The sequence below is a fragment of the Cyprinus carpio genome, unplaced genomic scaffold (genome assembly GCF_018340385.1).
Source record: "Cyprinus carpio isolate SPL01 unplaced genomic scaffold, ASM1834038v1 S000006535, whole genome shotgun sequence".
NCBI lineage: Eukaryota > Metazoa > Chordata > Actinopteri > Cypriniformes > Cyprinidae > Cyprinus > Cyprinus carpio.
The window spans coordinates 80001-100000 of NW_024879200.1; the positions used below are offsets into that span (position 1 = coordinate 80001).

At 35.7% G+C, this 20000-nt stretch overlaps 1 protein-coding gene across 1 annotated transcript in view; it reads right to left on the reverse strand.

Annotated features, from left to right (window-relative positions):
- The window catches only part of LOC109095721 (CD276 antigen-like), a gene marked incomplete at its 3' end in the record, with an annotated part of 54475 nt that overhangs the window by 14436 nt on the left and 20039 nt on the right, over window positions 1-20000 (reverse strand). The window contains exons 3-4 of the mRNA XM_042754519.1: window positions 19677-20000; window positions 15157-15453 (exon numbers count right to left, since the gene is read on the reverse strand). The exon at window positions 19677-20000 is cut by the window's right edge and continues 24 nt beyond it. Coding sequence (XP_042610453.1) covers window positions 15157-15453; window positions 19677-20000 — 621 coding nt within the window. The remainder of the gene's footprint in view (window positions 1-15156; window positions 15454-19676) is intronic.

Below are 20000 nucleotides of genomic sequence, written 5' to 3' on the forward strand. Positions count from 1 at the left end.
TTATTCTTATTATTATGATTATTATAAAGAAGGTCCCCAAATGAGATCACTCACATATTTAGATGTCAATACATATATTCCTAATGCCATAAGAAAGTCTCTTTTATACTTAAATTCCCTACTATCAACATCCTGTCTTTGGCTCTGAAACGTGACTCTCATTAAAAACTAGATTCTTTAGACTTTATTTCGTCTTCTTCCAGATACATTGTTAAGTTTTCAGTTCATTGCCCTGTTGTTTCGTTCATTTATTTTATTATTTAATTATTAATTAATTTATATTATTATTATATTAGTATTATTATTATTATTATTATAATTATTTATAATGTTTTTTTTGCATGTTTTTCATCTTATTATAATGGTTTATCAAGTACATGTTTAAGGCAAATGTTAGAGTTATAAATAGCAAGTAGGTTAATAATAATTTGGATCTATAATACTACATTTAGATAACTGTATATCACGTCAGCTTTTATATGTACGACATATATGTATAAGACACTGTTAAGTAAACACTGAAGTTGAGTAAATCCTAAAATATACTACTTGGTAGGAACACTGAAAAATACGGTACAAATTGCTCTGACAGACCTTAAATTTGGTGAATTATAAGTTCTCAAAACGGTAAAAAAAAAAAAAGTAATCTTATAAGTTTACAGTATTACATTACTTAAAACGACCAGCAATAAACATTCATGTAACACAATAACCCTACTGCTACTTAAGTGAATATGAAAGAGAGAGACGAAAAAAACCTAAGAACACCAATATTCAATGAAAAGCATTAAATGTTGAAGTGTCACATAATTCTAAGAAGTCATTTTTGTGTGTTTTTTTTTTTTTTTTTACTGTAAATGAGACAAACTCCTATAATGTTCTAATAATAAGATGTTCTTTTTCAATTCCAATAACTGCAGATTAAACAGCATTTTTACTAGTAAACTTGCATGCAACATCCCATTACATTTAATTACAGTTTTTTCAGCGTATAAGTTGGGAAATTAACAGTTTCCAACATTTTTTAAATACCGTAATCATTTTTTAGCCATATTAATCATTAAAAATTCATAATTCAGTATATATTTATTTATTTACAAGAGAGAATAATCCACATTGCCCAAATCAGTTTTATCATCACTGTACAATCGCGTGGGTTTCACTAGCGTTCTGAAGGCAGCTGCGCGATTACTGCTGCACATAAAGTTACAAGCAGCACCAATGAGAAGAACAGACAGCTCCGGGTCAAACACTCGTGTCCGCAATCGGGGCCTACGTCACAACAGAAATAAGAGATCTGTTTTCAGCCTCAAAAACCTTCGAGCTTGAAATATGTAAAAAGAGAAGCGCAGTGGGAGTGCAGTGCTTTTAACGCAAATCAGCTTAAGAAAAACACTTGATTTTTTCAAGGACTCTTGACGTGTGTTTGGTCATATTGTTGAGCAAGCTGAAATGCAGATGAAGTCCTGCTTTAATTTCTGTACAGCAGTGAAGCTGAAGGCCTTGTGATTTCCATCTCATTCTCTCCTCCGCTCTTATCCCCAACCCATCAATTAAACCTATGGTCCCATCAGCACCTTCCCCTCCAACCTCCATCGGTAACTAGCTCAGATCAAGACAAACAGGGCTTTATTTTATTTATATACTTATTTACATTCCACTCTTCTGCGAAGCAAGCACATTTTCAGTGGTTGGAGACAAATGAACAGATTCTGACACTCGACTGCGGACCCCGTGGCTTCACATTCACAAACTAGCTTCTTGGACTCTGAGGATGCTTGGGACTTTCTGGCACAACCCTGCTGCAAGCATTTATGGACTTTGCTGAAAAAAAAAAACAGTGATGTGTGAATTTAGACTGAACACTAAGTACCCCCATAAGAAGGAACTGTTTGTGTTGAGCTCATCTCTAGAGCCTCTCAGGTCTATGCATTGCATGGTCTATGCATTGCCTTTCATTGAATTTATTTGTTTATTTTTATTTATTTATTTTTTATAGAAGGCAAAAGACAGAATTACAATTCAAGCAATATTTATATGAAAAGTGAAGAGAATCAACAAATGAAATAACTAGCCCACCAATTAAAAAATAAAAAATCCAGGACCATCTTTTTTTAGACTTTTTTTTTTATTATTATTTATTTTTTTTAACATCTCTTTAAAATAAGATAAATTTCCCTGAGAAGAAACATGAAAAACTGCAAAAGAAAGAAAAGCTTACGGTTTAATGTTTATATTTTTTTTATTAATATACTAGATAGATCAGTAGGATAAAAAAGTTAGTATTACATACTCAGTATAAAAATTAGTTTTCATTTCTGTATTTGAAATCAGGGGGATAGTACGTAATGACATGTATTGTTTGACTGATCAACTATTGAGAGAAATAATATGAGAGAAATAACATACCCTTAGTGCAAAACAATGCTTAATAAAATGGATATTAAATTTTAAAATAAATATTAAAATGCTAAAAACATGTAAATAGATGTGTAAAAATTATAAATAAATTACATTTTTACAGTAATTTTTACATAATTTACAGCATTTACAGTAAAAATTCCGGCACTATGTACAGGGACGAGTAACAGAGCAAATTAAAAAAAAAACTCAATAAATTAAATTAAATCAATAAATGAACGAAAAGAGTACGAATGATTTTTAATTGTAAGTTTTCACCTGCCCAATTGTAATACTGGCATATTCTTAAAGTATAATTTGGCCTTACTGAATCATTTATTTGCATGTATTTGGATTTGTTCGACACTTGTTACCTTACGCCATAGCAGAGAGTATTTTGCAGCCGATCTCTCTCCTTTCTCTATCTTTGTGTTTCACTACAGCATCATGAAGGATGCATATTGTGAAATGCTTTAATGGCTTTAACCAAAACACCCTCGACAGCGAGCAGATCTGGGATTGCAGCCCTGCCCTCGCTGTGAAAGAGTGATGGCAACACATTTCCTGCTCACACCGAGCTCACGAGTAAACAGAGATGATATCATCAGAATCATTACAGGAATAACGTACCACAACACAGACAGAGACAATCCTGCTCGGCCATGAGATGGATCATGAGCTTGAAAAACAGTTTATAAAACAGCGAGACAGGAAGTCCTTTACACGGTTCACAGGTAAAAAGTATGGACTAGCACATCAAACTTTAGAAAGAAATCCAGGATCTCTCTTCGTATTAGACACTTTATTTTCTTGTATTTTTCCAGTAAAAATATCTGAACATCCTTAACACAAGACCCATTTACCACTGAGAAGAAAACTTAGCAGAAGTTATTCAGACTTATATTCTGGGAAAATATATTCTTATATGTGTGCAGTTTTGTCAGAATTTACTAGTATTAGTGGTGGGAGTACTAGAGTACAGGTGGGAGTAACTAGTATGAGTATTATATACTACATAGTGTGGAGACTTAACGTGAATTGTGTGAGTACTAGTATACTTCTGAGAGTACTAGTGTGAGTTCTAGTGTACTTGTGTGAGTACTATAATACTAATGTGAGTATTAGTGTACTGGTGGAGTACTAGTAGCACCTATTTAACTAGGTAAAATATATATGGGAATATATTTAAATGATAAATACAAATAAATAAGTGCAATAAAATAACCGGAAGTTTAAAAATAAGAAAGATAAAACTGTGAGTACTAGTGTACTAGTGGGAGTTCTAGTGTACTGTGTGTCCTGAGTACTAGAGTACTAGTATACTCATGTGAGTTTACTAGAGTGGCTAGTACTAGTAATACTGGTGAAACTAGTGGGAGACCAAGTGCTATTTGTGTGAGTACTAGAGTACTATTGTGAATTCTAGTGTACTTGTGTGAGTACTAGAGTACTAGTATAACTCATGTGAGTACTAGAGTGCTAGTATTAGTAATACTGACGGGTGAACTAGTGGGGGAGACCAAGTGTATTTGTGTGAGTACTAGTGTACTAGTGTGAATTCTAGTGTACTTGTGTGAGTACTAGAGTACTAGTATACTCATGTGAGTACTAGAGTGCTTGTACTAGTAATACGTGGTGAACTAGTGGGGAGACCAAGGTATTTGTGTGAGTACTAGAGAACTAGTGTGAATTCTAGTGTACTTGTGTGAGTACTAGAGTACTAGTATACTCATGTGAGTACTAGAGTGCTAGTACTAGTAATACTAGTGAACTAGTGGGAGACCAAGTGTATTTGTGTGAGTAATAGTGTGAATTCTAGTGTACGTGTGTTGTGAGTACTCGTGTTTATACTAGTGTAAGTAAGAAGGACTAATGTGAGTACTAGTGTACTGGTGGAGTACTAGCACCTATTTTACAGCACCTATTTAACTAGGTAAAATAAATATGGAAATATATTTAAATGATAAATACAAATAAATAAGTGCAATAAAAGGACAGAAAGTAAAAAAAAAAAGATTAAAAATGCCATGCTAAGCCTGTGATATAAGATATAATATATAATATATATATTCATATTATATATATATATATATATATATATATTTTTTTTTTTTTTTTTTTTTTTTTTTGGCGTTAAAGTGCTTTTCTTAATCCCAGTGTTGTAATAAGAACCTGTTTTAAAAACAATGTTTTTCTATTGCCCATTTGGAGCAGACATTACAAACAGAAGACATCAAAAAAAAGTCTATATTTGTATTAATATAATTATATATATACTGTATGCATGCTTTTATTTTAGTCCAGTGAGGAATTGAAGCCACTTACTGTCACGTAATGCTGTTATATGCCAACCAACTCTCATTGATGACTCTTTCTGCTGACCAGCATAAAGTTGTCATAACTGTGATGTGTGAATGTCAGAATCGAGTGGCAACTCACTGTGAATTCACTCAAACAAGCATTGATCAACGATCACTCACTGGTCAGAACTCGGTTTTATAACAATTAGCCTAGAAGACACATATGGAGAGTGTGGAGATTAATATACTGTTAATACGAGGAAAAACCATAAGTGGTTTGATTAGGGTAAAAAACAGTCAGGAGGGGTTAGATTGGGCTAGAGGCGTTTCCCCGTGACCGGATGGGTCCTAAATGGGGGTCAGAAAATCACCACGCACTGATGTGCAGGCCATCAGAAGAGGCTGTAATGTTGAGTGTGTGCCTGAACCAGTTTTTAAATACAGCCGACCCTGGAGTCAGATTAAAGAACAGACATCACCATTTTAAGGGATTAAAGCAGAGCCTCTGAGCTCCAGATTTTTTAAACACACTTGGGTCCACAACTTCAAAGTGTTCCCTTTCTTTCTGTATTTCATATAGTATGAGAGACATCAGTTCAACGACATTACAAAACACAACGCGATTACCTAAAATGACCCCATCAGATCACATCAACCAACACCTATCAGCTAACCATCTCCAACTCTCACACAGTACGGGGCTTAGCCAACTCTTCACAACAGTACAGACCAAAGGAAGAAGATTCTATATTATACCGTATAAGTGTTAAATTAATATTAAATAATATAATTGTATAGTATTTGAGGTTGATACAATAAGTCCTAAAAAATACTAAACTATCAGTTCCTGGCCATCCCCAGTACAACCAGAATAAAGTAGAAGAGCCAGAGCGACTTCATTTCCAGGCATCTAATTGAAACTACATTAAGCACAAACACAATGTTGTGTCGCACAAGCAGACAATGATGTAGAGTTCTTCCACAGGCCAGAACAAAAGCAGTTTATGGAGGGCTGCCGTCATTAGGGTGTGTGTGTGTGTGTGTGTGTGTGTGTGTGTGTGTGTGTGTGTGTGTGTGTGTGTGTGTGTGTGTGTGTGTGTGTGTTGCAGGGAGGAACAGGATGTAAAGAAGTGAACAGGAAGCTTTCAGAGTGTTTAGATCAGGCTATTCTCTGTTTAGTGTTCCCTAAAAATGCTGAAACTAATATGAATTTATATCAGTGAGGCAGATGACTCCAAACAGGATTTAAAGGGGTCATATGATGCTTTTTTAAAGATCATTATTTTGTGTATTTGGTGAAACAGTATATTTTGGCATGCTTTAATGTTCAAAAAACACATTGTATTTCAAATAACGTACATTATTGTAGGTCCTCTATGCCCCGCCTCTCTCAAACCCGTCGTTTTCTACAAAGTCCCTCCTTCTGACAAGCGCAGTCTGCTCTGATTGGCCAACTGACCCAGTGCATTGTGATATACTCACATAATAACCTCTCCCTTCTGAGTATGACCTGAACCTTCTGATTACCATCCCAGAAAGCCCGACCCACATTTCACACTCTCTATAAAAGTTTTTACTACATTTATGCATTTAGCAGAAGCTTTTATCCAAAGTGACTTACAGTGCATTCAGGCTAACATTTTTTACCTAACACGTGTTCCCTGGGAATCGACCCCACAACCTTTAGCGCTGCTAACACAATGCTCTACCACTGAGCCACAGGAACAAAGTGTTATGATCGACCGAGTCAAACGCAGCACTGACATCTAGCAACACCAGCACTGATAATTTGCCAGAATCAGAATTTAAGCAAATATCATTTATTATCTTAATGAGCGCTGTCTCTGTGCTGTGATTTGTTCAGCTGATTAAAGACTACCTTTTCAATGATCTTGCCTATAAAAGGAAGATTTGATATTGGTCTGTAGTTACTCAATATGGTGTTATCGAGATTGCTCTTTTTCAGAAGGGGTTTAACAACTGCAGTTTTCAGTGAGTTTGGAAAAGTCCCAGAAAGAAGTGAGGCGTTCACCACTTCTAAGAGATCTGCTTCTAAACAGTTCAGCACACTTTTGAAAAAAAGATGTGGGAATTTCTTCCAAAATTCTGCTATCAATTGCTTCCAAAAAAAATAAATAAAAAAAAAGACAGTAACTGCTTTTTGAAGTAGAATTTTGTAAATTTTTTCTGACCTCTGCATTACTTGAGGATGTGCTAATCTCCTTCCTGATATTGAGGATCTTCTTGGAAAAGAAGGAACCAAACTCATTGCATTTGCTGTCTGAGAGCATTTCACTGTGAATCTGACTTGAGGGGTTTGTCAGTCTCTCAACAGTAACAGAAAGAGTGCGAGTGTTGTTTAAGTTACTGTTTATAAGGATTGAATCTGTCTAGCTGTGGCTAGTTTAACATTGAAAGCAGGCTGTCTTTATAGATGCTATAGTGAATTTCAAGTTTTGTCACGTGCAATAAACGAGTTCACTGCATTCATTCACTGTGAACGGAGCTGTTCTGAGACACGGAAAACACCGGATCACGAGCTGATGATGTGCACACTTCACTTTGAAACACAGACCTGATAAAGGAATAAGTCATACTGTGCTTTCGGTTTGAGTTCGTTTGACAGATACTGGGGCCAAAGCATAATGACCCAAAACACAACGTTAAAGACCTTTTATGTTAGATTAAGAAGTTTAAATATATTTTAAAAACTACACTTCTTGCCCGGAAGACCTATCATTTCATACCGTCATGTGACCACGATAATATCGAGACAGTTATGCTATCGTGATATCATGATATTGATAATACGTTACATCCCTAACCCCCGGGTTTAACACACGGATCCAGCGTGGCAGGAACTGACCTGTGTGTCTCTGTGTGTTTGGGCTGTTTAGCAGTGTGATCCCGTGACCAGACCAATCAAGCTAGTGTTCGCTGTGAAAAGTGCTGTTTGCGTCTGCGACAGGATTGAACAACACTCTCATTTAGATTGCTGTTTCTCCTACCAATGCATGTGCTAATTACATTCAAATTAGACCGATGCGGAAGAGAAGGAGACAAGGACTAATAAAGGGTTTCATTCTTGCCGCTATCATTCTCTCTCACTCTATCCGCCTCTCTGTTTCGCTCTCTCGTTTTCTTTCTGTCTGCTCACTTGACTCTTTAGGCTACTGTGAGCTCGGCCCGGCTCTGTCAGGTAGCAATTTAGGAGGCAATGTTTGCTGGGACAAATGGAGGACCAGATGATAATGCAAAGAGAAAGAGAGAAACAAAGTGATGCAATCTTTCCACTAACACTAGACTGAAATATTGAAGGGTTATCAAGCCGAGCATAACATGTAAATATGAGCCATGGGTTTAGTGTGTGTGTGTGTGTGTGTGTGTGTGTGTGTGTGTGTGTGTGTGTGTGTGTGTGTGTGTGTGTGAGGAAGTAAAATATAGATTGATAGGAAGAGATGAAACACAGCAGGAGGAGAAAGATAGGAAAGAAAAAAATAATTAAAGAGATAATGAAAAGGCTGACGCTGAGGGGGAAATTCACCACCAACGAATCGCACCCAATGTTTATTTTCACCATCTGCACCGTTTTAGCACTCGATTCACTAAATGAATTATGCAAAACAATGCAAACACATAAAAAAAAAAAAAAAAAAACAAGTGGTGCTAAATGCAGCCAAATTTAAACTAAATTTACATGCAGTTTTACTGTAAAGCTGGTTCTGCATGCCAGAGGTCCTGGATCACTTCTTTAAGAGACTACAGTGTGTGCATAATTATTAGCCAAATTGATATTCTGATCATATTTTTTTCCGAGCACATTTTACCAATTCCAAACCTTCATGGACAATTATATATCACTTATAAATGATTAAACACACAATTAATAGTACTTATTATGAGTGTTGTGGTTTGGAATTAGTAAAATGTGCTTGGAAAAAATATGATCAGAATATCAATTTGCCTAATAATTATACACACACTGTAAATGTGCATCTGGATGTATGTGCAGTAATAATGCTCTCCATCCTACACTAAAATGCTAACCCCTAAAAAAAAAAAAAAATCACAAAAATAGTTTTTACTAAAACCTGCCTGCTTTTAATAGTTTTTTGAATAAAGCATGAATTAAGACAGAAGGCATGCTTGTAAAAAAAAGAATGACATAATCTAAATTGTGAATCAAATGCATGTGAAAAATCTCAATACGGAGAGAAAAAAAAAAAAAACATTTGTAAATGTAAATGTTATGAGGATAAAACTGTCAATATATGGGAAATTTGAGAAAAATACATTGAAATGAGAATGCTGTAGAAACAATGTTCACTAAGAAATAGTAAATAAAAACAGCTAGTAAATTTACAAATAATTACAAAGAAACAGTAAATAACACACTGAATCAAACAATCTTGAAGAAGAAAAACTGAAAGTACTTTCTTGTAAAACATGCTCCAGTAATCTTTGTATTATTTACATCCACAAAAATAATTTCTACAGTGAATATAAAGTTGTAGCCTCTGAGGAAGATGCTTTAGATTTCAAATGTATGATCATAATTGTTGTTTGATTATTAATAATGTTTTTTTTTAAATTATGCATTGTTTTTTTTCACCAAACAAAACGTTCATTATGCAAGAAAACACTATTTAATTTTTTTTATTTTTCAATTGCCATTTCTTTGTAATTATTTGTGAAATGAACCAGCAATTTTAAAAGAAAATCCATTCAATAAATAATAATAATAATAATAATAATAATAATTCATATTATTAGAAGCAATTTCTGAGAGAAAATTGTTTAAAAGATAATCCATTAAAAATTACTGAACATCTGAAAGTATTATAATCAAATATCTTAATTTTAAATAAATTACATTACTTATAATATTATATAATGAATTGAAAATTGTCACCATTTTGTATTAATTAAGTGTTGCTTGCCATTTCTTTGTAATTAATTGTAAATTTACTAGAAATTTCTGAAGAAAAAAAAATATATAGAGTTGAAAATAGTTTCAAAGAAAGTCCTACATCAATTTTTTTTCAGTGCATTCAAAATTTGCACACAAAACTCATCTAATGACTTGCTGACGCGGCGCTAGATCTTGTTAAAGATGAGGATTTTCACTGCAACATCCCATAACCATTTCTGACATCAGCAGCAGTTCATCAGTGCTAGACAGTCGCCACAGCAACATCGCCATGGCTACCTTATTCACTGCAAAATCACCATGGCTACATTTCTAAGCATCCGAGTTTCTGCTCCCGCTCCCTCCCAACTCACTCCAGCAGTCTACTGATCTTTCTCACAGCTTTCACCCAGAATGCTGTGGCTGCAAAGAGAGATGGACGTGATGATGTAACACACACACACACACACACACGCCTGTGTTCTCTGAGCTGCTGACACGTGGAAGGACTTTTAAAGCGAGGCCACTGTACTGACAGAGATATCAGCAGTTAGAAAAGGAACAGCTGTGCCGGGAGCTCCTGACACCACGACACAGTCCTTGTGTGTGTGAACACACAGCTCTCTCTGACTCTGAAAGAAAGCGAGGAGTCCTCCACATTCAGAAACACACTGGTCTCCTGTGTTAACTCATCAGCTCCTGCCGCTGGTGTCAGAGGTCCGCTCATCATGCGCTCTCTCCGTCTGTGAGCGTTCTTGTTTTCTCTCAGAGTTCGCAGCTCTTTCTTACACCAGCTCAAGGTCGACTGCTGCAGATTAGCTGAGAAGCATCGTTACGTAACGGTGAGTTCGTGCAGAGCTCAGATCTTACCGCGGTACTGGTGCTGTGCAGACGGACGCTCATCAGAAGTGAGAGTACAGTAGTTCTGGAGGAAATGATGCGAGAGAAACAGAGAGGATCTTTGAGCCACGTCTGTCATCAGCTGAATACTGACCAGAGGTCCACAATCTTTCATCTTTCTAGTTAATCAGTGTGTCATAAATCAATAAACCTTAATGTTAAAATTAATTATGATTAAAAACACAGTCCATCCATTCAGTGGGGTCTAAAAATACATCTCAATAAAATTATTTTAATACATAATAAAATGTTATATAGTTTTATTATATTAAATTATATATATATATATATATATATAATTATATATAAATTAAAAAATATATAGGCTAAATATACAAATATATACTATTTCTTAAATTTAAATGAAAAAATAATTTTATATAATTATTTAAATAATATTATATAAATGCATGGGACATCTCAATAAAATTATTTTAATACATAATAAAATGTTATATAGTTCTATTATATAAATTAAATATATATATATATATATATATATATAATATATAGGCTATTTATTAAATTTAAATGAAAAATATTTATATAAATTATTTAAAAAATATATAAATACAAAAAAAATGTTTTAGTAAGAAAAATAGAAGAAATATATATATATATATATATATATATATATAAATTAAAATATCAAAATGAACATATTTAAATTCTAGACCACTAATCAAATACGATCACTGACCGTGTGAACTCCTAACAGAGAGTCAGATTAATACATTCTCAGATAATGCGGGATAACATGATCATCAGTTCTTACATAAATGCTTGATGTTTAAATGCATGAAACCGGCAGCAATGTTTTTACTTACACAGAATACAAAAGCTTCTTTTGAATACTTCTGCAACGAATAAACATCTCCACAAGCCTCAGCGTCTCAAGCGAGCAGCTGAAGTGAATGACAGACACAAGCTAACTGATGAAGTACACTGTGGCTAACTGAGATTGAGATGAAGTTTCTCTGACCTCAGACCGCATCCATGCTCTTCATTTTCTCTTCCTCGACCTTCACAGATGTCTGTTTCCACTCCTCTCTTTCTCTGTCTTTCTCATTCATATCGGGGCTCGTCTGCATTACTTTGTAATTTTTCATTGGGAATTTGGAGAGAAGTGTGACATTTTAACAGGCTTGTTGGCGTCTCGTCCTCTTCCAGAAAACTCTCTTTTGAATACTAAACAGATTTTTCTCTCTTCGGTTATAGAAAGTCCTAAATGTCTCACTTAGAAAGACGTTCTGAGCTCCTATTGAGATACAAAGGACTTTTCTTTTATTCAGTAACTTTGCAAATGTTTTTTTTTTTTTTCATGAATGACAGCAGCACAGTTTTACCGTGCAATAACTATTAAATAAAGAAATAATTTCATGTTTACTTTTTATTTTAATGATGTGTCATCTAATGTCACCAAACAGCCTGTTTTCTATTTCATTTCAAACAGCAGATGCTTTAAACACTTTTTGCAATAAATAGTTACAGAAATGCATCCGAAGTGTTTCTGATCTAAATCTGACCGCTTCTACATGCGGTGCGTTTTGTTTCAAAGTGAATCCTGGTTGCACACTTGTTTGCTGTAGAAAAACAAGCAAACTCGACTAGGTCAATATTAATTACCAAAGTTGTTGAGCATACAGCTGCTGCTGTAAACAAATGCAAATGCATTTTCATATCAAACAAGGTCGGCGTGATCGCTCGGCTCGCACACGGATTCTGACGCTTGTTTACTAACATGTAAAGTAAAGGAGGATCCACAGACGGCTGAGATTCACAGCACAGGTGTCCGCTGTAGTCTCACAGAACGAGAGCACAATCTGACCTTCATCCCTCAGAACCTACTTTCAAATCTAATCTGAATTGTACACTATATATCAAACCACTATGGTACGGAGTTGCCATTTGGCAACAATTAATTTATACTCATTTCCTTGTTATTCTGAATAAACTACGATATATCACATTATGGGAATTAAAAAGGGTAGGCCTTAAGGTAGCCAATGATGTGCTGTTTTTAAGTCACATGACAACTGAATGTCCTCCCAAAACTCCTTTTCCCACTGTCACCCTCACACAGAAGACACCTGTTGAAGTGCTCCAGAAATTGCTCTATTAACCTAATTTCTAAACATCTTTTCTCAAGGGGGATTTTTTTGCAACATCTTTAGTAAGTAAATTAGATATTTTCATTCATAAACCAATTTTGTCTAACATAGTTTTACTGTAAATTAAGAAAATATCAAGGTTGCCATATGGCAACTCTGTACCACTATGGAAAAATAGGTGTGTTGCCATATGGCAACACTGTACCACAGTGGAATTGCAGTAATGTATTTCCCCATTGGGATTTTTTATAGATAGTAGCATCAATAAAATTATCACAGTTATTTAATGATTTGAAGTTTTTATTGTAGTATAGTTGTATTTACGTATAAATAACAAAATTATGTATTCATTTCAGAAAATGAATACAGCTTTATTTTATGGAAAGGGCAATAGGAAGAGTGCAGACTTGGCCTGTCATGGAGAATAAAGGGAAGTGCAAATACCCTGGCTGCAGGGGGGATCGTCCGCATGAAGTGCAGCAAATGTGACTTGCACCTTTGCATCACAGCTGAAAGGAACTGCTTTTTGCCGTTTCATGGGATGTCATGAAATGTGACTTGAGTTGGACTGAGACATGTGCACAGTGATGGACTGGGAAAACCCACACTGAGGGGGCAGCTGTGGCCTAAAAAGTCAGAGTGTTGGACTAGTTACCCAAAGGTCACCGGTTTGAGTCTCGGTGCTGGTAGGAGTTGTCGGTGGGTGGAGAGTGAATGAACAGCGCTCTTTTCCACCCTCAATACCCATGGCTGAAGTGCCCTTGAGCAAGGCACTGAACCCCCAGTTGCTCCCCGGGCGCTGGATATATAGCTGCCCACTGCTCTGGGTGTGTGTTCATGGTGTGTTCACATCTCACTGCTGTGTGTGTGCACTTGGATGGGTTAAATGCAGAGCACCAATTCCAAGTATGGGTTACCATACTTGGCAAATGTCACAACTTTAACTTTTCACTTTACTTCAGGGAGCCCCCTATCGTAATACCTGAATTTTATGTTTTCATGTTCTACATGGTATTAGTGCATGTTCCATGCTACCATACATTTACTTAACTTGTATAAAATACTTTCAAAAAGACTTGTTTTTGTTGTTGGAATCTTTGTGGATGTAAAACAATACAAAAGTTGATGAATTTGATATGCATATATGGTACAAAATGCGAATTTTTTTGTCAGTTTGCAAGCATTATTATAATACTTTTAAGTACTATTTTGAAGGTTAAATGATAGGAACCTACTTACTTTTGGTTTGCATGAGCCCCAAGTATATAAATCTATCAATATCTAAAAAGAAATGTCAATTTAAATAGAAAAGATAATCATAGTTTAATAGAAAAACTACTTTTTTGGCCATTTTTTCCATTGTGGTACACTGTTGCCATATGGCAACGTTTTCCTAAATACCCCCCCAAAAAATGTTTTTACATTTTTTTTTTGGATTTGTATAATTGAAGCTATTTCATGTAATAAAAACTTATCATTGTTTTCAGTTGTTGGTGAAGTCTTATTTTGGTTTCCAATCACTAAGCAGTCCTCTGAACAGACACATGCTAGCATTAGACTTCGTCTAACAACAAAAAACCAGATAAAACTTAAAACAATCAATCTTATAAAAAAAAACCCACTTCCACACCTAACAGTGACGGCGATGCCTACTGGAACCATAATTGAACAATTTATTATTTTCTCCCTGTTTGGGTTCGGCGATGAGAAAATAGATGAGAGAAGTCCATGAAGCCATCGCGGCGGAGATTTTTAATTGACTTCCGATTGTGAAAAACATTGAGGATGTTTAGAGGAAAGTGCTCCCCGAAATGAGAACACAAAAGAAGATATTTAGCAGAATGTTCACGCTGCTCTTTTACATAAAGAGGAACTTTAAGTAACGCAGCAGTCGGGATTTATAAAGCCTGCGTAGATCGTGTGAGGAAGAGTGAACGTTAATGACCTCTGCACAATGGAAAACACCATTCTGCTGAATAATAACGCCTTGTGATATACAGAGAAAAAGTTGTGAGGGTGCAATTTCCATGTTTAGGTCAAAAAAAAAAAAAAAATAAAAAATTTAAAACAATATAATAACTTTTGATTGGGTCCAGGATCATTATATTAAAAAAAAAAAAAAAAAATTGTACTTGAAATAAAATAAATATTAAATGTAATAAAAATATAAATACATATTTAAAAAAAAAATTATCTTTATATTTTAGTTTAACTTGATGTACTAAAATAAGCGAAATTAACCATAAAAACGTTACTTAAAATAAAATAAATATTAACTGAAATAAAAAATATAAATAAAAAAAACCTGTCTAAAAAAATTACTAAAGTAACAAAAATAAGCAAAAATTAACAAAAACTATATATATCGTTTTACTACTAAAACTGAAAAAAATGCACAAAATGTTTTACTAAAATGATAAGGAAAACGCAAAAAGAGACACTGATTCAGCACAGTACTGAACTGGTGACAGTATGTCAGTGGTACTGTATTCACACCGCTGGTCTCAGAATGAACATGAGTGCTGTTTGTCCTCACCGCTGATGGTGACCGACGCCTGCCCTTCCTCCCCCAGCAGCGGGTGCATCAGTCTGCAGCTGTACGTGCTGCTGGGCTCCAGGATCACCGTCAGGACGCTCCTCACGCTGAACAGACCCTCCTCGTTGGCCACCTGTGAGATGGTAACGTTGTCGGTCAGGTTGCGTCCGGCCCCGTCCTGCCACAGCACCTCTGCCTCAGGATAACCTCCGTACGCCACGCAGCTGAGGGCCACCACATCACCCGGCTTCAGGGCCGACTCTGGGCCCCAGGTGACCAGCGGCTTGGAGAACGGAGCTGTGATGGACCGAGAGAGAGAGAGAGAGAGAGAGACAGCGGGGGTCTGAAAGAGAGAGAGAGAGAGAGAGAGAGAGAGAGAGAGAGAGAGAGAGGGAAAGAGAGGGAAGACTAGTTAGTGTATGTAACAAATACCTGCAAACCAGCGGGGGTCTGAAGCAGGGTCATTACTGTTAACTACCAAACTCAACTAAACATGTACATTGAAGCACTAAAATTAGACAACTAGTAATTAACAAACAACTAAAACTGAACTAGAAGTAAAACTAAAACTGAAATACAAATAAATTAAACCTTAATAGTAATATAACAAAAATATGTATAAATAAAAATTTAATAAAAATGACAAAAATACATAACAAAACTACTTACTTTAATTAATAAACACAAAAAAAAAAAACAAAACAAAAAATAAAAAAAAAAAAAACTACAAAAAAATACTAATAAAAACGACAATAGCACAAAATGGTCAAGAAAGTGTACAGTTTAAATACTGTGTTTTGACAAAAAAACTGTATATAAAGACAAAACTCACAATTCTACTATAGTTTGAAAACAAAGGGATGACTCAAAAAATTATATATAAAATTTACATTTACATTTTATTCATATTTACATATACTAATTATTTATATCAATATTTTTTAAATTAAATTAAAATTTGATTTACATTTTTATATCATTTTTGTTTTAATTAACAAAATAATTTGAATATTGTTTAATTTAAATATATTTTTCACATTGGTCTGAACAAAAGCAGCAGATGGACTGAATGAAAATGCAAATTCATAGCAGCTGTGCTCAGAAACATCACTGTAGTAGGCAAAAGAGTATGCCAGACCTACATTTCACTGCTTGTTGTATGCCATATAACTTGTACGTGACAAATAAAATCTTGAATCTTAAATTGCTTAGAAGACAAAAAGAAAATGCCATCAAAACTTTTTTTCTGAACACAGTCAATTCCCTTCAGAGATACTTTAAAAAACTCCTCGATTTGTGTTTCAGTGTCAGAGCGGTGAGTTTCAGCGGAAGGCGATGAGTTTGCAGGTAAAGCAGCTGAAAGCGAGCGAAGGCAAGAAGCAGAGCGATCTACCGCTGCCTTCACCTGGGGACCGGCTCGACATGATTCCCATTAAATTGTTAATTACATTCTAGGAGCTTAGCATAAAACACATATGGCTCAAGATCAGACGGAAAGCGTCTGCTGACACGCTCATCTACACCCGCTTCCTCAGCAGGGACCCGAACCACAGGCGGGAGGCTTCTGGGAAACGGGCCGCTCGTAAAGTGTTTTTGTTGAGGGTGATGAAGAAATCAGCGCCGGCATCCCTCGAGCGCACACACGCAGGGAGCCCGAGACCGCCTTATTCCCTCAGACAATCACCATTCAGCAAACACAAAAGTTAGTCGCTGGGACAGCGGGAGGGAAAGCAATCAGACGGCTGTGGGGTCAGCGGAACTGATGCCAAGAAGACTTTATAACCTCTGGCTGCTGTCTGACTCTCAACTCAACACCAGGGCCGTATTTATCAGTGCTGAGAATTCATTAAATTTACTCCTACTTTCAAACTTAAGTATAAAAGCAGGTTATCAAATTTCTTAAAGCTGAGAATCACTCTTCCTCTCATTTTTCAAACATGACTGGGAACACAACAAGTGTAACAAGGTGGGGGAAAAAATAAATAAATAAATAAATAAATAAATAATAATAATAATAAATCATTTTTTGTGGAAAGTTGTTATAGCCTATATGAGCAAAGTCAGTACGTTTTAGTCCATTGCAATATAATTAACTAGCAATTTTAGAAAAAATAAATGTATTCATCATTCAAACTTTTATGACTTTCTTTCTTTGAAACTTTTGAGAAAGTTTTTTTTTTTTTTTTTTTTTGGTCACCAAAACGTTTCACTTACTAACATCCTTCAAAACATCTTTCTTTGAGAAGAAACAAACTAATCCAGGTTTATAACGACACGAGGAGAGTAAACGATGACAGAGTGATCATTTCTAGGTGAGCCAGTCCTTTAAGTGTCACATAAACCATATATGAGAATATAACGATTACAGATGACACATATCCGTGCTGCTAATTGGAAACCTCCAGAACGAGAAACCACTGCAGTTCTTCCTCTGAATGTGAACTCAAAATAATCCCGCTAATAAATATTAAGCATTATAATGTAGAAGAGTAAAAAATGACACGATTGTTTTTGTTTAATCTTCATTAGACGTACAGAAGCAGACAGGAGTGGTGCGTCGCGGAGCATTAATATCACTTAATTCAATGCATTGAAAGAGAAAGGCGAGACAGAGAGAGGAGAATAGGAAAATGCCATCTATAGATCATAAATAATGATGTACTCCGGTGAGTCTGAGTGCATTCAGCCATAAAAATAATAACACATATAGCAGCTACAGCTGAGCACCATCAATCCCTGCAAATCCTACCAATCGATACGACTGGATATTGATCAGGCTCGTTGTGAGAATCACTTATAAATGATCGTGCATTTTATGACAATCCTCAAGATGTGCAACAACATCAATCACACACTGTATGTCATATGCACAATTACACACATTACTGTAAAGTACATATACAGTACGTAATGACAGTGCTTGATATCTGGTATCCGTTCAGAAGCCTGCAACACTTCCAGCAATGATATTTCAGTTATTAATATCTGACTGGCGTCTCATAGAGATGATATGTATTCTATAGGAGCAGTAGATTCTGTAGACAGTCGATTTTCTAGATTAAAGGAACGCTCGGGTTCAGTACAACTTAAGCTCTATTGATAGCATCTGTCAATCACCACAGAAACTTGTTTCTCAGTTTATTAAAAAATGCAACAATAAGGCACTTACAGTAGAATCACACCAGCAAACGACCAGCCAATTAGTGAGGTTAACTCATTTTAGATTTAAATTTTTTTTCTGCACATTAATTAGCACATCTTATTTATTTATTTTTTGTGTGATGTGTGTGTGTGTGTGTGTGATATCCTCTCTCTCTGTGTGTGTGTGTGTGTGTGAGTGTGTGTGAGTGCGTGTGTGTGTGAGTGTGTGTGGTGTGTGTGTGTGTGTGTGTGTGTGTGTGTGTGTGTGTGTGTGAGAGTGTGTGTGTGTGTGTGTTTGTGGGTGGGGTGTGTGTGTGTGTGCGTGTGTGTGTGTGAGTGTGTGTGTGTGTGTGTGTGTTAATTAGTGTGCTGTGCTGATTTAGCTGTGAATTTGGACAGAAAAGCTTATCATCAATCACTCAACTAAGAGTTTGGTTCATCTTCCAAACACAAATGAAGATATTTTGAGCTTGATTAAATGCTTCAAAAAGTTCATAAAACATAATAAATCAAGTGGTTTAATCCAAGTACTCTGAAGACACACGTTCACTTTATATGATGATTATTACATTTAATATTTTCATTTAATCACCATTATTACTGAATAATTCAAGTTATGTTTTAACACAAATATAAGTTACTGTAAGTGGGATATTTGCTTTAAAAAAAAAAAAAAAAAAAACTGTGAAAAGTCAAAATTATTATTTGACCACAAATGCTGCTCACAAAGAATAACTTTAAAGCAACAATCTATAACATTTGATAAATGCTTTTATTTAAATAAGGATGCATTAAATTGATTAAAAGCAACATGAACGACATTCTATTTTAGATGTTAGAAAAGATTTCTATTTTAAATGCTTTTGAATGCTTTTAAATCATCATATTAGAATGATTTCTGAAGATCATGTGACACTGAAGACTGGAGTAATGATGCTGAAAATACAGCTGCGCATCACAGAAATAAATTACACTTTAACACATATTCACATAGAAAACAGCTGTTTTAAACTGTAATAATATATCACATTTTTAACTATTTTTGGTGTAATAAATGCAGCCTTGGTGAGCAGAAGAGTTTTTCAAAAACATTTAAAATCTTTAAAAAGCTACATGTCCATCACGCTCCCTAAGGTCACAAAACGCTGGACTTTTGGTAGTACCTAGGATAGCAAAGTCCTCTAAAGGAGGTAGAGCTTTTTCACATTACTGTACTTTTCTGTCATTTTCACCACTAATAACCTAATACTCCTAAATATAATGTAGAAACTTAACATTTTCTGTAAAGCTGCTTTGCAATTATTTGCATCCTGAAAAGCACTACACAAATAAACTTGAACTGAAAAACTGAATGTCCCGTGTGATTTGTGATTGGTTACCTGCGACCTGCATCAGCATGGCTCCGCTGCCGTACGTCTGAACCCTGACGAAACACAAGTAGCTGCCCTCATCGGCCACACGCACTCTCCTCAGCAGCAGCGAGGCGTTCCCGGCCGGAAGCTGGTCTGGGAACAGGCTGGTGCGGTTGGAGAAGCGCTCCTCCTGATCGCTCAGCTGATCGCGGCTCTGCCAGAAGCTGTGAACGGCACGCTTGGTGTCCGAGAGCTGCCAGAACACACTCAGCTCAGACAGGTTAAACTCTGAGACGCCTGAGAAGGAGCAGTTGAGGACGGCGTCCGTCCCGAACAGAGCCACCGCAGGGG